The following is a 12,547-nucleotide window of genomic DNA, read 5'->3' as shown; positions in this document are numbered from 1 at the left end:
CATTGGGTGTTTGTTGCTTGTAAATGGGAGAGAATACAGACATTCACAAAATAATCATCAGACTGTATAAAGTATATTCCTTGACTGCACTTAAATGTAGAATATATTTATACTATTCATATATTGTATATTATATATATAATATATATATTATTTATTATTATTTTGTCTATTGTGAGCGGACTGTGGTACTGAATTTCCCCCAGGGATCAATAAAGTACTTTCTATTCTATTCTAATAAAAATACAACAGCATCAATATCAGTACTTGACGCTGGTGTGTTGATAATGCTGCAATACATCACGATATTAGTACAGTTTTGTCCAACTATTTTTTATTTTAACCTGCATATGGACAGAGGCCCCAACTCATGTATCTGTCATTTTATCAATATGTAGATTTATGATGCACTCTACTTAAAACTCTCCAGATCAGAGCAATTAGGACCTGAGGAAAGCCATGACACAACTATTCATGTTTTCGGACATATGGGAGGAAGTAAAAAAATGAGAATTAATCAAGTGGATAACAGCCGGGGGCCATTGTTGATTGTTTGCAGGCAACACATTTTGAAGCGTTACAGGAACATCTGTTTCACGTCTACAGATGAGCACATACCAGCTATGAAGTCGCATTACCTTTCAAAATGATTTCCCATTTGGAATCAAGTCAGCAAAAACATGTTGAAATACATTTTTACTGGCAGGAACCTTAAACTTGTTTAAGTGATAAAATATGAGCTTTTACACGTTTGTGTTTTCAAACACACACTTGTTGAGTCCTTCTACTCTTGTGATGACCAGTCCTTTACATGGGTGATGAAGCCCACAAGAAGAAATAGACAATACATCCTGCTGCCTTCAGTGAGTGATGTATTGGTGTGACAGGTGAGAAATCTCTAACTGTGAGTGTGTGAATGTGTGTTTATTTGCGCTTAAGTACATTACCTGTTAATGGGCTGCCCAGCTGGGGTGTGCTCTACCTCGTATCCTTGACGACGAAGCACATCAATTACTGTATTGTTGCCCAGGAAGTGACCTGCAATTAAAAGAGGGTTTTAAAAAAAATATCTCCATATTTGTATATATATATATATATATATATATATATATATATATATATATATATATATATATATATACACATATATATATATAGATATATATATATATATATATATATATATATATATATATATATATATATATATATATATATATCTATATATATATATGTATGTATGTATATGTATACAAAATAGGCACCCATGTCCATCCATCCATCTTCTTCCACTTATCCAAAGTCGGGTCACGGGGGCAGCAGCCTAAGCCCAGAAGCCCAGACTTCTCCCCCCCAGTTACTTCGTCCAGCTCTTCTAGGGGGATACCGAGGTGTTCCCAGGCCAGCTGGGAGACATAGTCTCTCACATGTCCTAAGTCTTTCTCATGGTCTTCTACTGGCCCTAAACGCTGCGCTGCTGACCTGTCTCCACTTGAGATGGTCTCCTGCTGGCTCCACTATGGATGGGACTCTCACTACTATTTTGGATCCACTATGGACTGGACTCTCACTGTTATGTTGGATCCACTGTATACTGGACTTTCACAATATCATGCTAGACCCGCTCGACATCCATCTCATAGTCATTGTCACCGACAACTCACTGGGGTGAGTTTTTCCTTGCCCTTATGTGGGCTCTGTACCGTGGATGTCATTGTGGCTTGTGCAGCCCTTTGAGACACTTGTGATTTAGAGCTATATAAATAAACATTGATTGATTGATTGATTGATAAACACCTCCCGGATGCCTGAACCACCTAATCTGGCTCCTCTAAATGTGGAGGAGCAGTGGCTTTACTGTGAACTGTGAAAATGCTTCTCACCCTATCTCAAAGGGAGCGCCTCGACACCCGGTGAGGGAAACTCATTTTGGCTGCTTATACCCATCATCTTGTCCTTTCGGTCATAACCCAAAGCTCCTTACCATGAGTGAGGAGCTTGAGAGCTTTGCCTTTTGACTTAGCTCCATCTTCACCATAGGTTCCGCATCACTGCAGATGCTGCACACATCCGCCGGTCGATCTCGCGATCTACACTTCCCTCATTCATGAACAAGACCCCAAGGTACTTGAACTCTTCCATTAGGGGCAAGATCTACTCCCAGACCCGGAGATGGCACTTCACTGTTTTCCGGGCAAGAAACATGGACTTGGATGTGTTGATTTTCATCCCAGTCGTTTCACACTCATTGACAAATTGATCCAGCGAGAGCTGAAGATCCTGGTCAGATGAAGCCAACAGGACCACATAATCCTCCAAAAGCAGAGACCTAATCCTGCTGCCACCAAACCAGATCCCATCAAGGCCCTAACTGCGCCTAGAAATTATCTCCATAAAATCGCACAATCGGTGACAAAGGGCAGCCCTGGTGGGGTCCAACCCTCACTGGAAACGGATACGACTTTTCGCCGGCAATGCGGACCATGCTCTGACACTGATCATACAGGGAGCGGACCGCCACAATCAGGCGGTCTTATACCCCATGCTCTCTAAGCACTCTCCACAGGACTTCCCGAGGGACACGGTTGAATGCCTTCTCCAAGTCCACAAAACACACGTAGACTGGTTGGGCAAACTCCCATACACCCTCGAGAGCTTCTTAACCACCTCGGCAACTTCAGCTACAGAAATAGGAGAGCCCACCGCAAAGTAACCAGGCACTGCTTCCTCAATGGAAGATGTTTAGGTGGGATTAAGGAGGTTTTCAAAGTATTCCACATCTCCAGTCAACATCAACAGTACACTGTCCGCACTATACACAGTGTTGACAGTGCAATACTTCCCCCTCCTAAGGCGGCGGATGGCGGTCCAGAATCACTTCGAAGCCGTCCGGAAGTCGTTTTCCATGGCTTCTCTGAACTCCTGCCATGTCTGAGTTGTTGCCTCTGCAACCGCCTAAGTTGGACACTGCTTGGTCTGTCGGTGTCTGTCCGCTACTTCTGGAGTCCAATGAGTCAGAAGGACCTGATAGGACAGCTTAACGGCATCCCTGACGGTTGGTGTCCACCAGGGGGTTCTGGGATTACCGCCATGGCAGGCACCGACCACCTTGCGGCTCAGATCAGCTGCCTGGACAATCAATCAATCAATGTTTATTTATATAGCCCTAAATCACAAATGTCTCAAAGGACTGTACAAACCACTACGACTACAACATCCTTGGAAGAACCCACATAAGGGCAAGGAAGACTCACACCCAGTGGGCAGGGAGAACTCACACCCAGTGGGACGCCAGTGACAATGATGACTATGAGAACCTTGGAGAGGACCCCCCCCCCAAACACGGTCCACTCTGACTCAATATGTTACACCTCCCTCGTAACATGTTCGAAGTTTGTAATTGAAACTCTCTCTGACGGGAGACTGCCAGACGTTCCCATCCGATCCTCACTATACATTTGGGCCTGCCAGGTCTTTCCGGCATCCTGCCTCGCTATTGGAGCGGACTCTCCACCAGGTGGTGACCGGTTGAAAGCTCCGCCGCTCTCACTCGAGTGTCCAAAATATGAGATACAACCGGACGATACAACCACAAAGTCGTTCTACGAACTGTGGCCTAGGGTGTCCTGGTGCGAAGTGCACATATTAGATTAGACTAGATAGATTAGATAGTACTTTATTTATTCCGTCAGGAGAGTTCCTTCAGGAAAATTACAATTTTCAGCACAATCCCATTCAAGATCAGACAAACATTACAGGGAGACAGAACAGGATCGCTGACGGGTCTGCCGGCTTCCAGCGCCCCTTACAAAAAAGATGACATACAGGTAAACATGGGGGGAAGAAAAGAATAGAAGATTAAAATAAAATTAAAAAAATCGGTCTTAGCCTGGGCCCTGTAGTGGGGGTGCAGACTGAGGCCAAAGGAAAAAAAAACAAAAACAAAAAAACAACAACTCATACCCATAGTACACAAGAGGGAAACATCAAACATCAAAGAACACAGAGGACATTAAAGACATTAAAGCAGCAGATACAAGCAGCCACTTCTACATACAGCTATGAATAAAAAGTAAAATAAACATATACACTGTGGTGGCCTCTGCGGTGTTCCACGCCATTGTCCGCTGGGGAGGAGGGAGCATGGCCAGAGACAGAAGCAGACCCAACAAAGCAACCAAGACAGCCGACTCCACTCTCGGCCAATGTCCAGTCCGCATGGATGAGCGAGGATACGTCCAAGGTGACTGAGGTGTCCGACACCTGCTCACCCAGTCGAGACACTGCGAAGCCTCTCCGTCCCAGCTATGGACACCCTTATGTTTGAACATGGTGTTTGTTATGGACAATTTGTGACAAGTACAAAAGTCCAATAACAAAACACCACTCTGTTTCAGATAAGGGCGGCCGTTTATCCCAATCATGCCTCTCCTGGTCTCAGTGTCGTTGCCAATCACCAGAGGGAACACTGTCCAGCACTTTCTAGAGTACTGTAGGGACTCCAAAAAGGGCGGTTAGGTGCATAAGCTTAAACAACGGTCAGGACCCGTTCCCCCACCCGGAGGCGGAGGGAAGCTACTCTTTTGTCAATCGACTTAGAGAGAGTCCAGCACTTGCTGTGCATCGAAGTGAGACCAGCCGGAACTTCACTAACTCGTGCACCAGCTCAGGCACATTCCCCTCCAGCGAGGTGACGTTTTACGTCCCAAGAGCTAGCTTCTGTAGCTGACGATTGTACCGCCAGGAACCCTGCCTTTGACTGCTGCCCAGCTCACAGAGCACCCAACTGCAATGCCCCTTCTCATGGGTGGTGAGCCGGTTGAAAGGGGAAACTACATTGCCTCGTCAGGCTGTGCCCTTCAGGGCCCCATGGGAGCAGGCCCGGCCACTATGCGCTCGCCTTTGAGCCCCACCTCCAGGCCTGGCTCCAAAGTAGAGCCTCGGTGACCTGAGTCCATGGGAGGCAAACTTTGGTCCTCAATTTTTTTATATTCATACGTTTGTAGTGCATGTAGACATACCAATTGTTTGTACAGGGTGGCAACGTTGGGTTTAGGGTGGGATGCAGAAGCCCGTCAGGACTCTTGTGTATTGGGGTCAATCATTTGATGTTCCGCCCCTTAATAACCACATACGAACGAGGCCTCAGTCAAATTTTAAAAAATGTGGCATTGTAATGTTCCCTTTGACATAATTTTATTTTATTTTTTGAAATCAGATACATGTAGCATGTGGGTAACAATAAATGGAATAGACCTGCAGGTTGAACATAGTCAGACTATAAACTTGTGTGATGCAGTTGCTCCCTCACTATTACTTAAGCTTTGATGCAAATTTCTATGTATTAACCCCAATGAATTGCAGTTAAAACATAACAAAATATAAAAACTCTGTAAATCCTGCACAGTTGTGTCACAATTTGTCGTGCAATTTCATTCAGCTCTTTTCCGTTTTCATGACTTTATCATCTAACTCATCATGTTTCGTACCCCGCTTTCTTTATGTTAATCCTCCTTTCCTTTTGAGTCTTATCCGCCATTTTCGTCTCAATTCCCCCTTTGATTTTGCATCCTCCCTTCCTGTCTACATCCGCCACCATCGCCACTTTCCATCTCCCTGTGACCCTCTCAGCTAGGTGAAGTGGGGTCATTGAGGCTTCAGGTTGCTGTGTCAAGAGGTCTCCATTCCGACCCTTTACTCTGACAAAGGGGAGCACGGTCCCATTGTTGGGGCCCGCTCAGCCGTAGCGCCATAGAGCCGTGTGAACAATGAAACCCGCCACTTTAATCTGGCCCAGAGCTATCGCCAGAAAGCGACTGGTCGAGATGCACAATCGCTGCCATGATACTATCTGGCCTCTCTAAAATTGACTTTTTTAAATTATAACAGTTTTTTCAGGGGTTTTTGTTGGTTGGTCAGGATTTTAGTTTTTGACAGCATTCTGCGTGTTTTATCATTACTATTTTGCAATTCTTTTTCCAAGTCAGTGCTTCTCAAACTTTTTTCACCTAGTACCACCTCAGAAAATACTTATTTCTCCAAGTAGCGTAGTAGGCCAAAGTCTGGGGTCAGCAACCCGCAGCTCTAGAGCCGCATGCGGCTGGAGCTTTTTCACAAATGTTATGAAAATGGAAGAAGATGGGGGGAAAAAATATTTGTTTTTGTTTTAAAACAAGACACAAACCTTCCTAATTGTTAGAAATATCACTGTTGATCTTAAACATGCTTCACTGATGAGAGTAATTGAGCTCACTGTACTTTGTTTACGTGTACAACTTTCTCTGATGCTGCCACAGAAGACTTATATTTTGCCACTCCATTGTCTCATTTTGTCCACCAAACGTTTTATGCTGTGCGTGAATGCACAAAGGTGAGCTTTGATAATGTTGTTGACTTGTTGTAGTGCTAATCAGGCACATATGGTCACTGAATGACCGCAAATTAATCAATGTTAACATGCTATTTAGGCTAGCTGTATGTACATATTGCATCCTTATGCCTTGTTTCTAGGTATATTGGAGCTCTTCTAATTTCCTTTACTTGTGTCCTCTGTGCTGCGATGAGGTGGCGACTTGTCCAAGGTGTACCCGCCTTCCGCCCGATTGTAACTGAGATAGGCGCCAGCGCCCCCCGCGACCCCAAAAGGGAATAAGCGGTAGAAAATGGATGGATGGACGGGTGTCCTCTGTGTATTTAATTTATATTTGCATGTCTCATGACATAATATCTGTATGTCATATTGGTTGCATTTCCGATAATGTCGTTATGGACCACAGCAAATGTTACCCAGCTTGTAAAGAATTTTCCCGGGAGTCTCCCCAATTTCAGTGCCAAGTCTCATAATATATGCGGCTTTTACACACACACAAGTGAATACCCTGCATACTTGGCCCACAGCCATACAGGTCACACTGAGGGTGGCCGGATGAACAACATTAACACTGTTACAAAAATGCGCCACACTGTGAACCCACACCAAACAACAATGACAAACACATCCGTAACGCAACATAAACACAACAGAACAAATACCCAGAACCCTTGCAGCACTAACTCTTCCGGGGCGCTACAATGTACAAAACTTTGCTGCCTCTCCCCCCATCTCCCGAATTCTGAGGTCTCAAGGTTGGCAAGTATGAGATATATACCTGTGACCATTTTAAGTTAGTAATTTCCAGGCGCTCTCTAACCCTCTGATAAGCCTCTGTTTCATTAATGTTTTTCAATGTTGTAAAAATATGAAGTGAATTATATGTATATAGCGCTTTTCTCTAGTGCCTCAAAGCGCTTTACATAGTGAAACCCAATATGTAGATGACATGTAAACCAGTGTGGGTGGAGCAGTCGGAGCAGGTGGGTAAAGTATCTTGCCCAAGGACACAACAACAGTGACTAAGATGGCGGAAACGGGGATCAAACCTGGAACCCTGAAGGTGCTGGCACGGCCGCTCTACCAACCAAGCTACATGTGTAGAATAAATATTGTCAATATTGTCCAAAATCCATTATTTTGGACTTTGGAGCAGCTTACTGCGAGGTTTTCGCAGCTCGCTGGGTTGAATGTTCTCCTGGGGTGCAAAACGACTTGACTGGACACAACATGAAGGTAACGACATGATTTAATTTTACTCAAAAAAGAACAAATAAAAGGCGCGCACAAGGGGGAGAATAAACTTGGCTTAGAAAACGAAAACTAGCACAAAGGCAGAACTATGGACATAAAAACAAAAACACTTACTGTGACGTGAAAAAACGAGCATGGATAATGTCAGGGGTATCAAGAGTGTATCAAGAGTGGAGCATGACGAATGGTGACATGATTAACGCAGGTGCGTGAGTCCAAATGAATCAGGTGAACTAATTGGTTGTCATGGTGACAAAACAAACAAGAACGCACAAAGAGTCCAAAAATCAAACAGAACATAACTAAACAAGAAGTGACCACAGAACATGACAAATATGACATTCTTGTCAACGAAGATTTGCATCAGCCTGCGACACATCGTCATTTTGATAGTAGGCCAATACAGACACATCTTGTGTTGCTTTCATTGTAACACTTGTATAAGGCTTTACATTTTCTGTGGCTCCAGACAGATTTTTTTTTTGTATTTTTAGTTCAATATGGGTCGTTCAACATTTTAGGTTGCCGACCCTATTTATTCAGAACAAGGCAGAGGTTCTTTTTAAAGAAGTATACTTCATATTGTTGGTAACTGCTACATTACATACAGTTTGAACAGTAACACTGTGTTTGAATTAGTGTTGTCCTGATGCCCGATAATGTCCCAATAATTTTGGTACTGGTATCGGTACCAAAATTATTTGGATACTCTTGGGTACTTTTCTACAAAAAATTGCAAAATCGGACCAGCACTTTTCAGAGGCGGTATAGTCCCAAATATGATTAATTTGTATCGCGGTACTATACTAATACTGGTATACCGTACAATCCTAGTTTTAATCAAAGTTAAAGTACCAATGATTGTCACACACACAATAGATGTGGAGAAATTTTTCCTCTGCATTTGACCCATCCCCTTGTTCACCCCCTGGGAGGTGAGGAGAGCAGTGAGCAGCAGCGTTGGCCGTGCCCTCGGAATCATTTTGGCGATTTAACCCCCAATTCAAACCCTTCATGCTGAGTGCCAAGCAGGGAGGTAATGGCTCCCATTTTTTATAGTCTTTGGTATGACTCGTCCGGGGTTTGAACTCATGACCTACCGATCTCAGGGCGGACACTCTAACCCAGGGGTCACCAACGCGGTGCCCGTGGGCACCAGGTCGCCCGTAAGGATCAGATGAGTCGCCCGCTGGCCTGTTCTAAAAATAGCTCAAATAGCAGCACTTACCAGTGAGCTGCCTCTATTTTTTTAATTTTACTTATTTACTAGCAAGTTGGTCTCGCTGTGCTCGACATTTTTAATTCTAAGAGAGACAAAACTCAAATAGAATTTGAAAATCCAAGAAAATATTTTAAAGTCTTGGTCTTCACTTGTTTAAATAAATTCATTTTTTTTTTTTTACTTTGCTTCTTATAACATTCAGAAAGACAATTTTAGAGAAAAAATACAACCTTAAAAATGATTTTAGGATTTTTAAACACATATACATTTTTACCTTTTAAATTCCTTCCTCTTCTTTCCTGACAATTTAAATCAATGGTCAAGTATTTTTTTTATTTTATTGTAAAAAATAATAAATACATTTTAATTTAATTCTTCATTTAAGCTTCTGTTTTTTGACAAAGTATATTTGTGAAATATTAAACTTATTATGATTAAAATAAATAAAAATATTCTGGCAAATCTAGAAAAATCTGTAAAATCAAATTAAAATTGTATTTCAAAGTGGATTTTAACCTATTTAAAACATGTCATCAAAATTCAGGAAAAATTACTAATGATTTTCCATTAATATTTTTTTTAATCTTTTCAAAAAGATTTGAATTAGCTACTTTTTCTCTTAATTTATTTCGGTTGAATTTTTGAATTTTAAAGAGTCGAAATTGAAGATAAACTATGTTTCAAAATTTAATTTTCATTTTTTTCTGTTTTCTCCTCCTTTAAACCGTTCAATTAAGTGTTTTTTTCATTATTTATTCTCTAGAAAAAACCTTCCGTAAAAGGGAAAAAAAATTACGGCGGAATGACTGACAGAAATACCCATTTTTTTATATGTATAGATTTATTTATTAAAGGTAAATTGAGCAACTTGGCTATTTCTGGCAATTTATTTAAGTGTGTATCAAACTGGTGGCACTTCGCATTAATCAGTACCCAAGAAGTAGCTCTTGCTTTCAAAAAGGTTGGTGACCACTGCTCTAACCACTAGACCACTGAGTTGGAACTGTAGGAAAATAAAACACAGTACTTATATCAAGTGATTCTTTGGCGTACCAACAAGATGGAAGTGGTACACGGACCCCAGTTTGAGAACTTCTGGGCTCAGTGAATGGCCAGAAGCCGTAAATGCTCTTCAGAAGTTGGAAAGCCGAGTGAGTGAGCGAGATGGAGAGTTTAAGTTCTCCAGCCAAGCCCGCGTTTAGAAACAACTCAAGGTGATTTATGTGCGTTTACGTCAGGGGGATTAAGGTGGGACAAATGGAGCTGCTCGGCACAATGTCCAGCTTCAGAGGACTGAGCGGGTTTCCAAACTTCAAAGGGGCCCGTGCACACGCACACACACAAATGTATATAGATGAAAATTCTTCAGGATTGTAAACCATCAATTTTGTCATGACTCGCAAGGCTTTAACAGGCATTTCCGCGCCGGTGAATTGTGAGTTGACGGTATGTTGCGCTCCCGGCCAAGAAACATAAAAGATTTACAGTTTTGTAATAATAGTAAAAGGTTGAAAAAACAAGGAAAAGTGACATGTTTGTGTTCAACTGTCAGTGGTGAATGAAGAAAGGAATAAAAGTCATTTTGATGATGTCACCTTGCTGTACCTCAGCAACTCTAAACAAAGTCATGGATTGACGCGGCGTTGCTTTTTTTATGGGGTGATAAAATGCAAAAGTTCACACTTTGTTGGAAAATAGGCATTCCTTTTTTATGTTTAGAAAATTGAATTTTGTCACCGGTTTGGCTACTTTACAAGTGTCACCTTAACAAGAACTTATTCCACTCAAAGGTCTGCAGTGCAGCTTGCCAGTGCAGCTTGCCAGTGCATCAATTTCAAGGAATTAAAAAAACTAAATTAAAAGTCTTTGATTAAAAAATTAGTGATGACCCTAAAATTCACTGAATGGAGACTTTTGTTTCCTTAAAAAGAGACGTATGATATTATTGTCTGCTAAACCTCACAGATACGTTTTAAAATGATTCCTTTTGACGGATGGTTACAGACAATTTACAATCATTATTATTATCATTATATTGTTTTCTGCTTTGTGTTTTCTTGTTGACTTCTATTGTGTTGTACCCTGCGGATCAATACAGAAATTGTTCAACTTCTATGTACACATAAGACTTAAAGTTAGTACTATTTGCAGACGACTAGCTGTATTTTCATCAGGAGAGAACACACAAGCAAATACAATGAAACGAATAAATAAAAAAGACGGTTTGACAAAAACAGCCTGTCTTTGAATCATAGTAAAATTTTAATAATGCTATTCGGTGACAGCAAGAGAGAAAGTCAAACACAAATATAGATGGATGGAGCAGAAATTGACAAGGTGAAAACAAATCACAATATAGGTGAAATAATGGATGATAAAATGAAGTGTAAATCTCATGTAAAAAAAATAGTTAATATACATTGGAAAGAAAAATTCAACAATGAATAAAACTACCTATGTTCAGGACCAAAAATACACTCTCACTATTATGTTAAATCCACTATGGACTGGACTTTCACTATTATGTTAGATCCACTATGGACTGGACTCTCACTATTATGTTAGATCCACTATGGACTGGACTCTCACTATTATGTTGGATCCACTATGGACTGGACTTTCACTATTATGTTGGATCCACTATGGACTGGACTCTCACACTATTATGTTAGATCCACTATGGACTGGACTCTCACTATTATATTGGATCCACTATGGACTGGACTTTCACTATTATGTTGGATCCACTATGGACTGGACTCTCACACTATTATGTTAGATCCACTATGGACTGGACTATCACACTATTATGTTAGATCCACTATGGACTGGACTCTCACTATTATGTTAGATCCACTATGGACTGGACTCTCACTATTATGTTGGATCCACTATGGACTGGACTCTCACTATTATGTTAGATCCACTAAGGACTGGACTCTCACACAAGTATGTTAGATCCACTATGGACTGGACTCTCACTATTATGTTAGATCCACTATGGACTGGAATCTCACATTATTAACTATATCCACTAAGGACTGGACTCTCACTATTATGTTAGATCCACTAAGGACTGGACTCTCACTATTATGTTGGATCCACTATGGACTGGAATCTCACATTATTAACTATATCCATTAAGGACTGGACTCTCACTATTATGTTAGATCCATTATGGAATGGACTCTCACTATTTTGTTGGATCCACTATTGACTGGACTTTCACAATATAATGTTAGATCCACTATGGACTGGACTTTCACAATATTATGTCAGACCCACTCAACATCCATTGCATCAGGTCTCCCCTAGAGGGAGGGAGGTTTGGGGGGTGGTTACCCACATTTGCGGTCCTCTCCAAGGTTTCTCATTGTCATTCACATTGACATCCCACTGGGTTGTGAGCTTTTCCTTGCCCTTATGTGGGCGCTGAAGCGTGGATGTCGTTGTGGCTTGTGCAGCCCATTGAGACACTTGTGATTTAGGGCTATATAAATAAACATTGATTGATTGATTGAAAAATCCCTCCATAATCTTTACTGCTTGTTTGTGTTACTATATTTTATTAGAAATATGGGGAAATAAATACAAAAGTATGCTTCATTTATTAACCGTGTGACAAACAAGATCAGTTAGAATAATACATATTGATGTTGAGAATATTTAAACATTTTATTTATTGAATCAAAAATACTGAA

The 12,547-nt window shown here is 41.3% G+C and overlaps 1 protein-coding gene across 1 annotated transcript in view; it reads right to left on the bottom strand.

Annotated features, from left to right (window-relative positions):
- trabd2a (TraB domain containing 2A) overlaps window positions 1–12,547 on the bottom strand; it is a 273,095-nt gene that overhangs the window by 44,990 nt on the left and 215,558 nt on the right. Inside the window, exon 6 of the mRNA XM_061876697.1 lies at window positions 948–1,038. Within this exon, the coding sequence (XP_061732681.1) occupies window positions 948–1,038 (91 nt within the window). The remainder of the gene's footprint in view (window positions 1–947; window positions 1,039–12,547) is intronic.

The sequence above is a fragment of the Nerophis ophidion genome, linkage group LG17, assembly GCF_033978795.1.
Source record: "Nerophis ophidion isolate RoL-2023_Sa linkage group LG17, RoL_Noph_v1.0, whole genome shotgun sequence".
Lineage (NCBI taxonomy): Eukaryota > Metazoa > Chordata > Actinopteri > Syngnathiformes > Syngnathidae > Nerophis > Nerophis ophidion.
The sequence above is the reverse complement of the archived record's forward strand: the minus strand, read 5'-3'. Positions and strand labels throughout refer to the sequence as shown.